Genomic DNA, 18,908 nt, shown 5'->3' on the forward strand with positions numbered 1-18,908 from the left:
CCTTTCTCTAACTCCTGCCTTCCACCTCACTAAATGAGTACAGGAAATATGCTTTGAATAATCTAGGGTACTCTCAGATTGCCCCTCCCAAATAAGTTGTTATCTGTCACTTCTTTGACAGGAACTACATATTAATCAATTTAGAACTGAGTTCTCACATAAGCATCTGAAGTGCAGGTACTCTGCGTTGATGGTTGAAGAGAGTTGCTTAGATACCAGGTGATCTGTGACAGTGACAGTTACCATGGATGTTTAGAAGCTTGATCATGCCTTATCCAGAGAGCTGTTCCCTCTTGCATTAATACGTAACAGCAGAGATGCCTGAGCGTGTGCATACTCAGGCGTGTGCATACTCAGTCAGCGTTGTGGCTGACTCTTTGTGACCTCCATGGATTGTAGACCGCCAGGCTCCTCTGTCCATGGAATTTTCTAAGCAAGAATACTGGAGTGGTTTGCCATTTCCTACTCCAGGGGATCTCCCCGATGTCAGGGACTGAACCCGTATCTCCTATGTCTCCTGCATTGGCAGGCAGATTCTTTGCCATTGGGCTACCTGGGAAGAGAGGCCTGAAAAGAGATGCCAAATTTCCCTCAGAATAAAGCTTTTAATCCACCCAAAGCCTGGTGAAATGAGATCTGACAATTTTTCTGTAAAGAATACAAAAGAGATGACGTTGATCTGGGAAGACTGAGTGAATGGGGACCCAGAGATGGCTGCTTGGACTGGTTATGTTAGTGAGTGGCTGGCAGGATGGTAGAGAGGGCAGGGAATCAGCAAAGGTGACATCAGATCACAGACACATCTCTTCCCATTTACCCGATGCCCACTTTCCAGGCTCCTAGCATCTTTATCACTTTAATCCCAACTGGAAACCCTCTGTAAATTCTTTCTCTTCAACTCAGAACCTTTAGGTTTTTGGGAATTTTTACTAAGAATTTTTAATTACTAGAGAAGAAAGAAGGAAGAAAGAGAGGGAAGGGGGAGAGGAAAGAGAAGTTAACGAATGTATATCGTTCTGTAATTACCACCACAGCCTAGATGCAGAATGCATCCAGCTTTGCTGAAAGTTCCCTCGTGGACTTTTCAGTCTGTCCTTTGTCCCTGAACCCTCTGCCTGCTAATCTGATTTCTGTCCTTAGTTTTGCCTTTTCCAGAATATCATATAAATGAAATCATGCACAGTTCTCTGAGTCTGGCTTCTCTCACTCAGCATAATGCTCTTGCGGTCCATCCATGCTGTTGCGCTCATGAATAGTTTATTCCCTGTTTGTGGCTGAATAGAATTCTGTTGAATCACAGTTTCTGTGCTTTCACATTTGGGTTGTTTTGAGTTTGGGGTGATGAATAAAACTGTTATAAATGATCAGGTACAGGTTTTTGTGTAGACACATCTCCACTCTTTTTGGGTAAATAGCTAAGAGTAGGGCTGTCTGGTTGTATGATAAGCATATATTTTAACAAGGGGCTTCTCAGGTGGTGCTAGTGGTAAAGAACCTACCTGCTAATGCAGGAGACGTAAGAGACGTGGGTTCGATCCCTGGGTCAGGAAGATCCCCTCAAGGAGGGCGTGGCAACCCATTCCTGCATTCTTGCCTGGAGAATCCCCTGGACAGAGGAGCCTGGTGGGCTACATTCCATGGGGTCACACAGAGTCGGACACAACTAAAGTGACTTAGCCTACACACCTGTGCACACGCACACATGCAGACACACATGTGTGTTTTAACTTCATAAGAAACTCCCAAATTCTTTCCAAAGTGGCGTTTCCATTTTGCATCCCCAGCAGCAGTGTATAAGACTTCCAATCGCTCTGTATCCTTGCCAACATTGCATTTTTTTTTGCCATTCTAATAAGTATGTAATATTATATATTAAAAAACTTTGTTAATATCAAACTTTAAAAAACATTGTTATTCTGATAAGTAATAAATAGTATCTCATTTTTCATTTAGTACATTTAGTACATGCTTCTAACATGTTGACAGTATTTATTTCTTTTTCTTTAAATTACTTATTTATGTTCTTTGCCCTTTTTAATTTTTTTAACTTATTTATTTTTTAATTGAAGGATAATTCCTTTACAGAATTTTGTTGTATTCTCTCAACCCTCAACATGAATCAGCCATAGTTATACATATGTCCCCTTCCTCTTGAACCTCACTCCCATCTCCCTCCCCATCCACCCCTCTAGGTTGTTACAGAGCCTCTGTTTGAGTTTCCTGAGCCATACAGCAAATTCCCATTGGCTATCTATTTTGCATATGGTAATGGAAGTTTCCATGTTACTCTTTCCATATAACTCACCCTCTCCTCCCCTCTCCCCATGTCCATAAGTCTGTTGTCTATGTCTGTTAAATTCTTTGGCACCATCTTTCTAGATTCCACATATATGCGTTCAGTTCAGTTCAGTTCAGTTCATTTCAGTCACTCAGTCATGTCTGCCTCTTTGTGATCCCATGGACTGCAGCATGCCAGGCTTCCCTGTCCATCACCAACTGCCAGAGTTTACCCAAACTCATGTCCGTTAAGTTGGTGATGCCATCCAACCATCTCATCCTCTGTCGTCTCCTTCTCCTCCCACCTTCAGTCTTTCCCAGCATCAGGGTCTTTTCAAATGCGTCAGCTCTTTGCCTCAGGTGGCCAAAATATTGGAGTTTCAGCTTCAACATCAGTCCTTCCAATCAACACTCAGGACTGATCTCCTTTAGGATGGACTGGTTGGATCTCCTTGCAGTCCAAGGGACTCTCAAGAGTCTTCTCCAACACCACAGTTCAAAAGCATCAATTTGTCAGCACTCAGCTTATATGCGTTAGTATATGATATTTATCTTTCTCTTTCTGACTTACTTCAATCTGTATAATAGGCTTTAGGTTCATCCATCTCATTAAAACTGACTCAAATGTGCTATTTTATGGCTGAGTAATATTCCACTATTTATAAATTCCACAGCTTCTTTATCCATTCATCTGTTGATGGACATCTAGGTTGCTTCCATGTTTTAGCTATTGTAAATAGTGCTGCAATGAACATTGGGATACGTGTGTCTATTTCAATTTTGGTTTCCTCAGGGTATGTGCCTAGGAATGGGATTGCTGGGTCATCAGTTCGGTTCAGTTCAGTCGCTCAGTCGTGTCCAACTCTTTGCGACCCCATGAATCGAAGCACACCAGGCCTCCCTGTCCATCACCAACTCCCAGAGTTCACTCAGACTCACGTCCACAGAGTTACTGATGCCATCCAGACATCTCATCCTCGGTCGTCCCCTTCTCCTCCTGCCCCCAGTCCCTCCATATGGTGGTTTTATTCTCAGTTTTTTAAGGAATCTCCATACCGTCTTCCATAATGACAGAATCAATTTACATTCCCACCAACAATGCAAGAGGGCTCCCTTTTCTCCACACCCTCTTCAGCATTTATTGTTTGTAGACTTTTGGATAATGGGCATTCTGACTGGTGTGAGGTGATATCTCATTGTAGTTTTGATTTGCATTGGCTATGGTTTATCCTGTGGTCATGTATGGATGTGAGAGTTGGGCTGTGAAGAAGGCTGAGCACTGAAGAATTGATGCTTTTGAACTGTGGTGTTGGAGAAGACTCTTGAGGGTCCCTTGGACTGCAAGGAGATCCAACCAGTCCATTCTGAAGGAGATCAACCCTGGGATTTCTTTGGAAGGAATCATGCTAAAGCTGAAGCTCCAGTACTTTGGCCACCTCATGTGAAGAGTTGACTCATTGGAAAAGACTCTGATGCTGGGAGAGATTGGGGGCAGGAGGAGAAGGGGACGACCGAGGATGAGATGGCTGGATGACATCACGGACTCGATGGACGTGAGTCTGAGTGAACTCTGGGAGATGGTGATGGACAGGGAGGCCTGGTGTGCTACGATTCATGGGGTTGCAAAGAGTCGGACACGACTGAGCGGCTGAACTGAACTGAACTGAATAATGAGCGATGTTAAGCATCTTTTCGTGTGTTTGTTAGTCATCTGTATGTCTTCTTTGGAAAAATGTCTGTTTAGGTCTTTTCTCCACTTTTTGATTGGATTGTTTATTTTTCTGGTATTGACTTGTGGTAATTCTGAGGGGTTGTCTTGATCATTGTCTTATCGATTTTTAATGACTTCATATATTAAGGAAGCCAACTATTTCATAGTTGTTAGAAACGTTTTCCTCAGTTTGTCATTTTTATTTTGTTTATGGCATATTTTGTTGCAGAAATATTTTTACGTTGCTTCTGACTTTTGTACTTCATAAGTGAAAAAATGAGGAGGTAGAAATAAGATAAGTTACAAATGAGATGCAGAAGACAGAGGTGGGGGTGGGGTGGAGGGGCGGGCTTGTGAGGCTGGGCTACCTGGGTGAGTCAATTCACCCCGTCCCCACTTTGACTCCCACACTAGTGATACATGGCCAGCACAGATTTTCTGTCTTTCTCACCAGCATAACCAAGGCTTGTTGACAAATGCAGCTGATTTGAGAAAGCATAGAATCCCCAGAGCACAATTCTTCAATTTCAGATATGGAAGAGGATTTGTTTAGTGGAAGCAGTGTGTTTATTGCAGAGACCATCAATACACGTGGTTATTATCCTTGTTGGCTGGGTCACAGGGAATTCCTGTCTGTGATCTCAATGATATCACTCTGCCGGAAACAACTCTGTACTTGAATATGGGAATCCAGGACGTCCACAAAGATCTATTGTTCTCCATGCAATCTATGGGCAAAAGAATTCAGGAAAGGCCAGAGGGGGTGGGTGAGGAGGTAGGTGGTGTGGTGGGAGGAAGTAAGAAGGAGAAAGGGAAGGGGAACCCTTTGCTTCCTTATTTCCCATACGCAGATCCTCTGCTACCCTTTGATTTTTGCAGTTATTAACAGTTTTAGAGTCAGGCACACCAGTGCAAAGCCAATCAGTTACTTGCTACCAATCTGAGAAGAGCATAGCCCACAGCAAGAACGGTTGGGTGATGAGCTTGAGGTTGGCTGAGTCTGACTAGCAGGAAGAGCTTATTCTGTTCCCCAACCCTGGTTCCACTGCCCAAGGTCACCCAATGGGCTCTTCCCACCCAAAACTGAGCCTCTTCGGGGACCACTCAGGATCAACCAGGCTCCTTTGTTAGGATAAATGCATTCTTTTTCTAACTAAAGTACAGTGAACTGAGACTAACCAGCTAAGTAACATTTCGAAGAGCAGAAACAAAGGATTATAAACAAGTCTAATAACTTTCTCTGAGGGCTTCCCTGGTGGCTCAGACGGTAAAAAATCCGCCTGCCATGTGCGAGACCTGGATGGATTCCCTGGATTGGGAAGATGCCCTGGAGGAGGGCATGGCAACCTACTCGAGTATTCTTGCCTGGAGAATCCCCATGAACAGAGGAGCCTAGCGGGCTATAGTCCATGGGTTTGCAAAGAGTCAGGCACGACTGAGCGACTAGGCACATACAACTTTCTCTGAAGTCTGTGGTTCAAGAGATCCGTGGAACTGGACTTGGGTATTTATTAACCTGTCTCTCTCTACCTCTCTTTCTATTCCCCCCGCCGTCTCCCTTCCACTCGTGTTCTCTGTGTCTATCTGATTTCCCCTCTTCTCCTTTACTTTTTACCCTTTAACTGATTGACCATCATTGAGGCCTTGAAGTGCACTTTTAGCATTTGTCTGTTTATTGACATTATACTGACTTCCTTGACTTAAAAATAGGCAGGAAAAAAACCTCACCAAAGTAAACTGCTTTATCTTCAAACTGACTCTGAATGTATTAATTGGGAAAATATGGGGTGGGGGTGAAATTTAAGATCTATTTGAACAGAACTTTAGGTTCTTTTGCATTGTTTCAGCCAAGAAAGAATGAAGCTGAGTAACTTCTATGCGTCTCTAATGCAGGACAATAGTTGAGGCAGTGGAGCGGAGTTGGGAGACTTGGATCCAGTCACTGTTCTGCTGCTTACCAGCTGTGTGACTTTGAGCAAGTCCCTTAACCTCCCTGGGAACCATAATCCCAGCCTCTGTCTCTTAGCTGCTAGCTTCTGACCATCAGGGACCAAAAGACTCTATATTTGAAAAAGTGTGACGTTGTCTGACGTCCAGACAACCCCTTCAGCCAAATCCTCAAAGTCAGTCATGGTTCGCTCCCTTCTGGATAATGGGATTGGCTCCCACATTCAGCATTTGTACCGCACAGCAGGCACAGTCATATAGTGTAGGGTAGTGTGTGTGCTCAGTTGCTTCAATCGTGTCCAGCTCTTTGCGACCTTATGGACTACAGCCTGCCAGACTCCTCTGTCCATGGGATTTCCCAGGCAAGAATACTGGAGTGGGTTGCCGTGCCCTCCTCCAATCCTCCTGACCCAGGGATCGAACCCGCATCTCTTGCATTGCAGGCGAATTCTCTGCAGGCTTTTCTGCAGAGCTACTGAGGAAGCCCCATGGTATAGGGTAGTGAAAGTGAAGTGAAGTTACTCAGTCGTGTCCGACTCTTTGCGACCCCATGGACTGCAGCCCACCAGGCTCCTCAGTCCATGGGATTCTCCAGGCAAGAATACTGGAGTGGGTTGCCATTTCCTGCTCCAGGGGATCTTCCCGACCCAGGGATCGAACCCGGGTCTCCCACATTGTAGGCAGACGTTTTACCGTCTGAGTAGAGTGGTGGCTAAAATCTAGATTTCTGGACCCAGAATGCCTGACTTTAGTTCCTGGTCCCTACGTTTATTTCAGTGTAACTTTGGGCAATCTGCTTAACCTATGACTCAGTTTCCTCACCTGTAAAGAGAGAGCACTGAGGATAACAGTTCCTGGTACTGCAGTCTTATTTGGAAATGAAGTCTTTGTAGATGCAGTTAAGGATCTTGAGGTCGTTCTGGTTTTAGTATGGGCCCTAAATCTAAAGACTGGTAGATAAGAAAGAGAAAGGAGGGGGAAATCTACTGCACACAGAGACTGGGGAAAGGTCATGCAGAGACCGAGGCCGAGAGTGGACGACGTAGCCACAGCCAGGGAATGCCAGGAGCCGCCAGAGGCTAGACAAGGCAAGAAAGGAATCTCTCCAGAGCCTTTGGCCCCATTGACACCTTAATTCTGGACTTTTAGCCTCTGGAATTGTGAGAATAAAATTCTATTGTTGTCAGTCACCCACATTGGTGGTGATTTGTTGTGGCAGCCATAGCAAGCTGATACAGATGATGAAAATAGTACCTCGAAGGAGTGTTGTGACGGTTAAATGAGTTGCTGTGTGTAGAGTGCTGAGAACATAATCTGGAATACAGTGAGGGTTCTTTTGCAGGTTGTTATGTATTGTTAGCTCATTGACTCTCACCTAGCAACCCTATGAAGTCCGTACTATTATGAGTCATCTTGCATGCAGGGAATTGGAGGATTAGACACTGAGCAAAGGTGAGGTTGTCTGGACTGTGCTCCAGTTTGAGCCACCCCTCAGAAGTCTGTGGAGTTTGGCTTTGGGGGATGGATCCAGGTGACTTTTGGTTTGGAGGCCCCTCATAAGGATGTTCTCTCCGCGAAGATTTAGCAGCTCTGAGCTACCAACGAGAACAGAAGGTATAGAGAAGATCTATCACGATGTGGTTCTTACTCCTCCTGGCCATGTCTTCCCAGCCCTGATCTTGGCACAGGCTCTACTCTAGCGGAGCCAGGCTCTGTCCGAACTTGACTAAGTGGTTGTCCTGAGAGCTGACTTCACTGGGGTGCCTCAGCTCCTCATTACAAGAGGCAGAGACCTGCCACCTAAAAGACCACACCCTCCTTCTTCGGGGTCTTCAAAGGTCCCTGGTGGTCCCTTGTTTACCATGGTGCTGAAGATAAATTATACCAATGATTAGAAAGAAGTCAGATCACTTAAGAATAAGACCAAACCCTCACCAGAACCTGCAAAGCCCTATGAGCAAGGCACCCAGTGACCCCACCCCTGACCATCTCTCACTCTTTTCCCCTTCCTCACTCTTCCGGCCACACTGGCCTCATGCCCAGGTACTGTTCCACCCCTGGGCCTTTGTACCTGCAGTTCCAGTTTAAATGCTCTTGGCTAAGTGGTGTGCTTGCTGTCTCTTTATCCCTATCGCTTTTAATATCACCATCTCAGGTTTTTTCTAATCACTCTGTGCTGCCTCTTTACCTGCCTTTTCTCATTTCTTAGCGCTTATAATTATTAACATACTATAAACTTTACTTGTTTTATTTTTTCAAACTAGAATATAAGCACCATGAAATGGAAACATTTGTTCACTGCTGTAACTTTAGCCTCAGGCAGGTCTAGTGAATAGTGTAATGCACTGAATAAATAATTGTTGGCTGACTAATAGAACAATGGATGAAATAACAACTACAGAACTCCCAAGCCAAAATAGGCCAATCCGTTAAATATCTACAGGTAAGCACGTGAAGAGAGGCGTACAGGAACCATTGAGCTTTGAGGCCTATGGAGGGAAGCATAGCCTCTATTTGAGCTTGATTTTGAACGTGACAAGGAAAAAGATTTGGTGGAGAAAGAGGGGAATAGGATTCCAGCTGAAGGAAATCTCATGTTGAAAAATATCAGCATCCAAAATTCATTTATTCATTCAAAATAGGACTATAGCAATGAACAAACCAGAAAAAAGTCGTGGCACTTAGGGAGCATACAGTCTAGTGGTTGTAATGTCAGGCAGCATGATCTCGGACACACACATCTGCTTATTGGAATGGTGAGATGCGAAGTGCTTAAATTTCTAAAGGGCTGAGAGGGCTGGGTTGACAGTGCAGTTTTCATCTGGCAATCAGAAGGAAACTACCTTCATTTTTAATCAGGAAGAGCCCTGGGAATATCAATTATGGAGGAATTCTGCAGGTGCATGAAGGATGGATTCTGATAGGAAAAAGAATTAGGGAGATACTAGAAAGGGCTATTCTAGAGAAGCGGTGGTGATTGGAACAGAGGGAGGGATGTTGCCATAGAAGAGATTGAGTCTAAGGGACCTGGAATGAAGCAGCTGAGAAAGGATCTTAAAGCTCCTGAATGTGAGAACAATCTAAGTATGTGTCACCAAGAACTCCCCAATGGAAAGGAAGGAAGAGGCGGAGAGGGGGCAGAGACTCTAGGAGCTGGAGAAATGGCAAAGTCAGATTAGGACCAGTCCCCTGAGCTTCAGTGATTGTCCCATCACTGAGCTGTGTAAACACAGGAAGGGACCACAGCACTCCACTGATGCTCACTCTCCAGTGCTCGTCTGTATTGGCTGTTTTGTTCTCTATATGACAAGCCAAGCTTGGTCTGGATGTAACCCATCAGAAATTGGAAACGATTTAAATCTAATGCGTCACACTGAATCTGCAGAGCAAAACTTCTGTTTGTTTTTTTTTTTTGCCTAAAATCCACCACATCTGCCAACACCCCAAATCTTTCTTACTAATAGAGTGAAATTTTAAAATAAAACATCTTTGATATCATAAAGTAGAGAAGCTGGGATTTCTCTGTATTGCAGAATTTTGACTAAGGACAAATTACATAATTTTCATCTTTAATAGGATGCCAGCTCTGGATGTCATGATAACTGTTTCTGTTAGAGTTAAAAAGAATCAGCTTTTTTGCCTCTGACATAGCTAATTGGCTTGAAATCAGCCTGTTTTGTCAAAGCTTCGGTTTCCTTCAGTTTTGTCTCTGTCAAGTGAAGAATTGACATTTCTACCTGGCTCTTAGCCAAAACAGAGAAACTTTCTCATTCATCCTTTGACAGGAAGGGAATAAGAGGGCAGGGGCAGTCTTAAGTTACTCAGGATAGTGGGAAAATTCAAAGCAATATAACACTTCATCGTTAAGATATTTTTGGTAAAAATATTTCTTGAAATTGTTTTTTAAAATATAATTTCACATTGTATGTTACAAACCACGTTTCTTTTATCCACAAGGGAAATGAGGAGCTTTTCAAGGGGATACAGTCATTGTGAATTTTCCATAATAGAACTTGACTGTAGCAGACATGACATCTGAAAGAGCTCTGGGGCCTAGGAAGAAGGACAAGTGGCTCCCTTTTATGGAGATGTCTTAGATAAGCCCACCTCTGGACCCCCATGTCTGCTGTTTTGCTCAGTCTGTGTCTGACTCTTTGCAACTCCGTGGACTGTAGCCTGTCAGGCTCCTCTGTCCATGGGATTCTCCTGGCAAGAATACTGGAGTGAGTTGCCATTTCCTTCTCCAGGGGATCTTTCCGATCCAGGGGTCAAATCTGTGTCTCCCGCATCTCTTGCATTGCACATGAATTCTTTACTGCACTGAGCCACCTGGGAAGCCCCCACATCTGGTAAACCACTTCCTAAGAACCTGGCTTCCTCCCATGTGATAATGACTTCTGAAAACTATCTGCATAGTTCATAGAAAGCATAGTATTTTAATCATTCCTAAGTAACTTAGTTCACATGAAAAACAGTCATTCTTTTTTTGATAATGCAGCTTTTGGAAAATTCCTATATTTCCTCTCTGATTTAAGTCCTTTTTGTTATCATATCTTCGATAAGACTAATGTGATGAAAGACTTGAATATATTCGAATAATATGGGTATCACTGCAAAAGCTGGGCAAATGTGGGAAAGTATACTTTCTTTTTTAAATTATTTTTTATTGAAGTATAGTTGATTTACAGTGTTGTGCTAATTTCTGCTGTACAGCAAGGTGACTTAGTTATACAATACATACTTTTTTAAAAAATATTCTTTTCCAGTATAGTTTATCCCAGGAGACTAGATATGGTTCCCTGCACTATGCAATAAGACCTTGTTATTATCAATTCTAAATGTGACAGTTTGCTGCTGCTAACCCCAGACTCCCAAACCGTCACTGTCCTTTCTCCCCTCCTCCTTGAAACCACAAGTCTGTTCTCTGTGAGTCTGTTTCTGTTTTGTAGATGGGTTCATTTCTGCCATATTTTATATTCCACGTGAAGTGATATCATATGGTATTAGTCTTTCTCTTTCTTCCTTACTTAGTGAGATAATCTCTAATTCTATTCATGTTGCTACAAATGGCATTATTTTGTTCTTTTCTATGGCTCAGTAATATTCCATTATAGGTACCACATCTTCATTATCCATTCATCTATTGATGGACATTTAGGTTGCTTCCACATGTTGGTTATTGTAAATAGTGCTGCAATGAATATTGGAGTGCATTTATCTTTTTGAAATATGGTTTTCTCTGGATTGTATGCCCAGGAGTAGGATTGTGGGATCCTCAGTTCAGTTCAGTTCAGTCACTCAGTTGTGTTCGACTCTTTGTGACCCCATGGAATGCAGCACGCCAGGCCTCCCTGTCCATCACCAACTCCCAGAGATTACTCAAACTCATGTCCATTGAGTTGGTGATGCCATCCAACCATCTCATCCTCTGTTGTCCCCTTCTCCTCCTACCCTCAATCTTTCCCAGGATCAGGGTCTTTTCAAATGAGTCAGCTCGTCGCATCAGGTGGCCAAAGTATTGGAGTTTCAGCTTCAACATCAGTCCTTCCAAAGAATATTCAGGACTGATTTCCTTTAGGATGAACTGGTTGGATCTCCTTGCAGTCCAAGGGACTCTCAAGAGTCTTCTCCAAAACCACAGTTCAAAAGCATTAATTCTTCAGTGCTCAGCTTTCTATATAGTCCAACTCTTACATCCATATATGAGTACTAGAAAAACCATAGTTTTGACTAGACAGACCTTTATTGGCAAAGTAATGTCTCTGCTTTTTAATATGCTGTTTAGGTTGGTCATGGCTTTTCTTCCAAGGAGTAAATGTCTTTTAATTTCGTGGCTGCAGTCACCATCTGTGGTGATTTTGGAGCCCAGAAAAATAAAGTCAGCCACTGTTTCCCCATCTATTTGCCATGAAGTGATGGGACTGGATGCCATGATCTTTGTTATCTGAATGTTGAGCTTTGAGCCAACTTTTTCACTCTCCTCTTTCACTTTCATCAAGAGGTCCTTTAGTTCTTCTTCACTTTTTGCCATAAGGGTGGTGTCATCTGCATATCTGAGGTTATTGATATTTCTCCCGGCAATCTTGATTCCAGCTTGTGCTTCCTCCAGCCCAGTGTTTCTCATGATGTACTGTGCATAGAAGTTAAATAAGCAGGGTGACAACATACAGCCTTGATGTGCTTCTTTTCTTATTTAGAATCAGTCTGTTGTTCCATGTCCAGTTCTCACTGTTGCTTCCTGACCTGCATACAGACTTCTCAGGAGGCAGGTCAGGTGGTCTGACATTCCCATCTCTTCCAGAATTTTCCACAGTTTACTGTGATCCACACAGTCAAAGGCTTTGGCATAGTCAATAAAATAGAAGTAGATATTTTTCTGGAACTCTCTTGCTTTTTTGATAATCCAGCAGATGTTGGCAATTTGATCTCTGATTCCTCTGCCTTTTCTAAAACCAGCTTGAACATCTGGAACTTCACGGTTCATGTATTGCTGAAGCCTGGCTTGGAGATTTTTTTTTTTTTTTTTTGAGAATTTTGAGCATTATTTTACTAGCGTGTGAGATGAGTACAATTGTGTGGTAGTTTGAGCATTCTTTGGCTTGCCTTTCTTTGAGATTGGAATGAAAACTGACCTTCTCCAGTCCTGTGACCACTGCTGAGTTTTCCAGATTTGCTGGCATATTGAGTGGAGCACTTTCATAGCATCATCTTTTGGGATTTGAAATAGCTCAACTGGAATTCCATCACCTCCACTAGCTTTGTGTGTAGTGATGCTTCCTAAGGCCCACTTGACTTCACATTCCAGGATGTCTGGCTCTAGGTGAGTGATCACACCAGTGATTATCTGGGTTGTGAAGACCTTTTTTGTATACTTCTGTGTATTCTTGCCACCTCTTCTTAATACCTCCTGCTTCTTTTTGGTCCATACCATTTCTGTCCTTTATTGAGACCATCTTTGCATGGAATGTTCCCTTGGTATCTCTAATTTTCTTGAAGAGATCTCTAGTCTTTCCCATTCTGTTGTTTTCCTCTATTTCTTTGCACTGATCATGAGGAAGGCTTTCTTATCTCTCCTTCCTATTCTTTGGAACTCTGCATTCAAATGGGTATATCTTTCCTTTTCTCCTTTGTTTTGTCTTCTCTTCTTTTCACAGCTATTTGTAAGGCTTCCTCAGACACCCATTTTGCTTTCTTGCATTTCTCTTTCTTGGGGATGGTCTTGCTCCCCGTGTAATTCTATTTTTATTTTTCTGCAGAACCTCCATACTGTTCTCCATAGTCGCTGCACCAAGTCATATTTCCACCCTCAGTGTAGGAGGGTTCCCTGGAAAAGTACACTTTCAACTGTTCAGTGATAATAATGATTTAGTAAATATTCTCATTTGAAAAAGGAAGAAACAGATTCACTTCAAGCTATTTTCCATCTCAGGGCTTTTTCAGCTTGTGCTTCCTCTTCTTAAAATGTTATTTCTCCTTCTCATAACTGGTGTTTTCTCACCTTTAAGGTCTAAGCTTAAATGTCATCTTCTCAGAGAGCCTTTCCTGACCCTTAGTCTCATCTCCTCACCCCGACTCTGCTGCAAGTCACCCTATAACATTTCTTGGTTTGAATTTCTCCTCCACACTTTTCAGGACCTGAAGTCCTTATCTGCAGACTTCTTTTCTGACTTATCTATCTTCCCAACTAGATGCCAGTTCCAACGAGCAGGACCTTTTTGGTCATTTTCATTGGATTAGCACCCAAATGGATGAAAGAAAATGAAATAACCAAACTTGTCATATTTACAGAAACAAAAGAATAGGTAGACCTTTTGAACAGTTTGAGGGAGTATTCACAATTCTGTTATAGTAGAATTATTGTTGCAGTATGCAATTTTTAGATTAGATTTGTAATTTTTCATTTAAAACATGTGCTGCTTATAAGCTGTGTTTGTCAGTGTCACCACTTTGGGAACCAAGATAGGTAAAATTAGCTAAGGGGCTCTTTTCCAGATCCCACAGCCCTGGCAGCAAAAAGGACATTGCTGTCACAGTTGTATCAGGATGTTTTAGCTTCAAGGTATTTAAATCATCATTCTAATTGGATCAAAGCTTGAGTCTCATGAGAGGATCAGATCAGGATAAGTTGTTTCAGCAGCTCAAAATGCTTCAAGAACTCAAATTCTTTCCATCTCTCTGCTCTACCATCATTGGCTGGACCATGTCTGATGAAGAAGAGAGAATGCTTCCTTTCTTTTCCTAGACTTGTCCCAGCAGTCTTCCTCCAGGGTCTCACAGGCTGTTTTGGGGGTATGTGCCCACTGTTGAACCAGTTACTAGAGAGGGAAGGAGATTATGCAGAACAGTCAGCCCCTTCCAAGGAGGTGTATGAGGTGCTTGGGGGAGCGGCAGGCATCTGAACAAAACTGAGATTCCTTTGGGAAGGGAGGAGGGGGACATTTCATTTATTGTGTATTTCATTCATTGTTCCTTTGTTTGGAAGAAGTAGATAATGGTGTTGCTAGAACTTCCCCCCTAAGTTTTGTACTGTTTGGCTTGATGAAAACAGACTGATTCAAGGTTCTAGAGGTAGGTGCAGACTGGAGACCCAAGCAATCACCACCCTTTGGATTAAGTCCAAGCTTGTGCTCACGAGCTCAAGGAGGAGCTCCTGTGTTGGCGTAGCTGCCGCTGCTGAGCAAGAGGGAAAGAGGAGGAGGGGACTCAAGTTCCTCTTTCAGTTGCTTTAATCCCTTGCCTTCTGTCTTAGAGACGTGCAAACTATTTTGGAGAGCCCATCTCATTTCCACATGCTTTTTTTTTTTTTCTTTAACGTGACCCCGTCCTTTTCCCCCAAAGGCTTGGGAAAAGGTTTGGGGATAGTTTGGGAAGCTAGAGGGGAAGGATGAGAGTTCACCACTGCCGCGGGCTCTGTTTATCCTGCTCAAAGTAAATTTGCCCTTTATAGAATTCTCCTTCTGGAACTTTTTTATGGCCTGTGATGATGAAAGTATTTACAAGATAGATAAAATAATACAAATGATGAAACGTTTAAAACTCCACAGCCCCTATGTTATTACCTACAGTTATTTAACATGTAAGGGTGGTTGAAGTTGAAGGTCAAGCCAGGAAATGTCATGAAGCAGAGGGACTTTGATGTTTGTTTGGTGATACATTCTGAATACTTTTTAATATTGTACTCATATTTTGGTAGATTTTAAAAATGAGGAAGGCCATCTTTGCTTTAACCTTGATAGATCTATGTGAAGTAGTGAAGTGAAGTCGCTCAGTCGTGTCCGACTCTTTGCGACCCCATGGACTGCAGCCCACCAGGCTCCTCTGTCCATGGGATTTTCCAGGCAATAGTCCTGGAGTGGATTGCCATTTCCTTCTCCAGGGGATCTTCCCAACCCAGGAATAGAACCCGGGTCTCCCGCATTGAAGACAGACGCTTTACGGTCTGAGCCACCAGGGAAGTCCCTATATCTGTCTGACCTAGTAAATAAGCTGCCCGTTTGGGATTTTCCCTTCTTATCTTGTATCTCATCACTGACCTAATTCTGCCCATTCTCCTTACCACAGCCACTCACTCAGTTTTGGCCCTCATCACAGTACAGACACATACTTTTGTTTTTTAACTTTTACCCAATTACTTTGCAAGTGCCTCTTGGATAAAGTTCACCTTTTATCTTCTTTGCTGTCTCCAGAAAGCCAGCACAAGGCCATACAGAAAGGGGAGGAAAACCAATGTCTGGTCATCTCTTACTGATGTTTTCTCTTCTTCTTTTGGTTTTAGAATCTGAACTGAAGGTATTTTGCTCTAAAAACATACTGACCATCCTTGGTTTCTCCTGCATCATCGCTGTGATAGCGTTGCTCGCTCTGGGGCTGACCCAGAACAAAGCACTGCCAGAAAATGTTAAGGTAACTCAAACCCCTGAGTATGTGTGTGTGTGTACATGTGTTTCAGGGTCCCTGGATGGGGCAGAGGGAAAGGGGAGTTATGGTAAATTAGAGCAGTAGGAGTTGAGGTTCTGGAAGCCCAGGAGCAAGTCAGTCTCCATTGAACTAGGTGAGTAAAATGGTAGCGTATGCTTATTCTGGAGGAGAGAATGCCTTGGATCAGTTAGGGGTGGAAAGATAATTGTCTTTACGATTGTTCAGCAAACTGATTAAATCTGTATTCTAACAGAGACAAATGCTTTATTCACCACATCCAGATCTGTGATATACTGTGTTGGTTTCCATAACTCTAGTACTGTCTCTGCTTCCCACTGTTTGTTTCCTTGTGGAAACAATGAACTCTTTGTTTACTGAACACTGCATTCTTTGTTCTTACTCCATTATTATCACTATCACCAAAACAATAAACTCTACTAGACAGCTCTGTATGAAGCACTTTGGAAGTCAAAGATTCTGGCGAAGGCTTGTTCCTCATCTCTAAAATATTAAAAAGAAATCAATTTAAAGATCAATTTTTTTAAAAGCCCCTGGAGACCACATACATGTATTGAATATAGTAACTTGAAATGAACTCATGGATGTATAGATTTCTTGTGAAATTTCCACATTTGAAGAGCTGGTGTGTGTGTGTGTGTGTGTCATTAAAAATAATTAGGGTCATTAACTCTGCTGTGATTTATTTCTGCTTCCTTTCAAAATTAATCAAAGTTCAATTTCAAAGACATGAATACCTCACTAATACCTTGTAATATGTTCATTATTTAGGCCATTAATTTAAAAACATACAGTAAGTTTAAGTTTTTGTTGTAAATACATTGATTTTAAACTTTCATTTGAATTATAGTTAATAAATCTTCAAGGGCCCAGAGACCAGTGTGCTAATAAACACATACATATGTGTGGACAGTGACATATTATGGAAACCCTGAAATACATATGCAGAAGTATATATATTTTTGCATTTGAATATACTAAACTTTGAGCCTGGAAAGATGGGTGCATATGCCAGGCCTCTGAAACTACTGCCACTTACTCAAATCATTTGCTCTATAGCAGAGGCCTGGATGTTACATTGGCATCTGTTTGCCACACACATTCAACTCAGTGGGGCTGTGCACAGCAGTCCCTTTGTCAGCACTGGAGGCTGATACTATCTCACTGTCAATGGTCTCTTGACTTTAAATATTCAGTGATGCTGGCTCTCTTGGCTAAACTTCACTCACAGTTGAAGCCTCATGACATCTTGGTTGTGCTATTTGTTTACCAGCTCCAAAAGTATGTGATTGCCTTCTTGATTTGACCTTTTTATATGTCCATTATTGCATCATTGGTGAGGGAGATGGCTTAGGAGGCAAAATCCATGACAGACTCAGGCTCTGTGTTCTCAGTGAATACTTGTGGTCATGGATGACTTTTTGTCATTCATGATGGTTGTCTTCAAGACTGTTGTGATTCTGTGTTATTGTGTTGGCCTGGAAAAATGGAACAAGGTCTTTGTCATCTAAAGTGAATCTTTATAGTAGTATGATTGGCCCAATCCCACTAGGACCCTCTGAAGAGCTGTGGAGAAAGCACTTCTGAATTACTGCTGTAGGGATTTATCCCTGCGTTCTCATCCCTGTTGGTCAAGGGTTGCCCCAGAGGTTAGCTCCTTGTCACTTCCAGGTTTACGCATACGTCAGAGGGGCTGTGTAGGACTACGAGGAAGTAGGAGAGAAGACTCTGAAGAAATAGAGAGGTAAGATGCAGGTTGAGCTAGAAAAATGCTGATCAAAAAGCATGAAGTGGCCACCAAAGTTATCTGAAGCATCACTGTTGTGATACCCTTTTGTAGGAGAGAGAGTCGTTTGTACACATAGTTTCAGAACAACAGAGACGTGTGAATATAGGTGTAGTGCTACAGCTGCCCAGAGGAAGGAGTCACCAGTTGTGCCTGGTCATGTGAAGACTTCATGGAGGAGGTGGCCTTGGGGCCAAGTAATGAAGAACACTAAGGAGTCTGACAGGAGGTGAGCTAGGACATTTTCTGGACAAAGACCATACCATTTGTTGCAGAGTGGCAGCTGAAAATAAACAGATGATCCTGGGGAATCACCAACAGCTCATCATGGCTAGAATATTGAACATAGGGCAGGAAGGAATGGTGGGAGAGACTTCCACCTGAGTATGCCTAGCTCAGTGATGGATATCTCATTCAGCTGTAGCAGTGCTCAAGATTGGCTCCTGGGGAGCTTTTTAAAAATACTCATTTCTGGACTCTACCCTGGGTCTGTTAGAATTTGGGGGGGTATGTTTTAGAACCTTCCCAGGTGATTTTAATGAGCAGTCATGCTTGTCAACCACTGCTTATATTTCAAACAGGGTGTGTGCCTGTGTGCTCAGTCGCGTCTGACTGTTTGTAACCCATGGACTGTAGCCTTGCAGACTCCTCTGTCCATGGAACTCTCCAGGAAGAATATTGGAGTGGGTTGCCATGCCCTCCTCTAGTAAATCTTCCCAAGCCGGGGATAGAACCCGTGTCTCTTATGTCTCCTGTGTCGGTGGGCAGATTCTTTACCACTGAGCTACCTGGGAAGCAAACAGAGAGGTGGGGCGCAGATTGTGTTTCTGAGATTCTTCTTGGCTGGAGAGCAGATTGGAAGAGAGATCAGGTAGGATATTCCTGACGTTGTGTAGACAAGGCAGATTAGGCTGGAACTAAGGCATTGCCATGGAATTAAGGTATTAAGGAGATACTGTGAGAGACACTGAGGTCCACCAGATTTTAGTGATTAGATTCCTTTCAGTTCAGTTCAGTCGCTCAGTCATGTCTGACTCTTTGCAATCCCATGGACTGCAGCAAGCCAGGCTTCCCTATCCATCACCAATTCCTAGAGCTTGCTAAAACTCATATCCATCAAGTCAGTGATGCCATCCATGAGATCCAACCATCTCATCCTCTGTCGTCCCCTTCTTCTCCTGCCTTCAATCTTTCCCAGCATCAGGGTCTTTTCTAGTGAGTCAGTTCTTTGCATCAGGTGGCCAAAGTATT

General features: G+C 42.9%; 1 protein-coding gene across 1 annotated transcript in view; it reads left to right on the forward strand.

Annotated features, from left to right (window-relative positions):
- ENTPD1 (ectonucleoside triphosphate diphosphohydrolase 1) overlaps window positions 1-18,908 on the forward strand; it is a 99,054-nt gene that overhangs the window by 40,061 nt on the left and 40,085 nt on the right. Inside the window, exon 2 of the mRNA XM_068961243.1 lies at window positions 15,711-15,838. Within this exon, the coding sequence (XP_068817344.1) occupies window positions 15,711-15,838 (128 nt within the window). The remainder of the gene's footprint in view (window positions 1-15,710; window positions 15,839-18,908) is intronic.

The sequence above is a fragment of the Capricornis sumatraensis genome, chromosome 23 (genome assembly GCF_032405125.1).
Source record: "Capricornis sumatraensis isolate serow.1 chromosome 23, serow.2, whole genome shotgun sequence".
Lineage (NCBI taxonomy): Eukaryota > Metazoa > Chordata > Mammalia > Artiodactyla > Bovidae > Capricornis > Capricornis sumatraensis.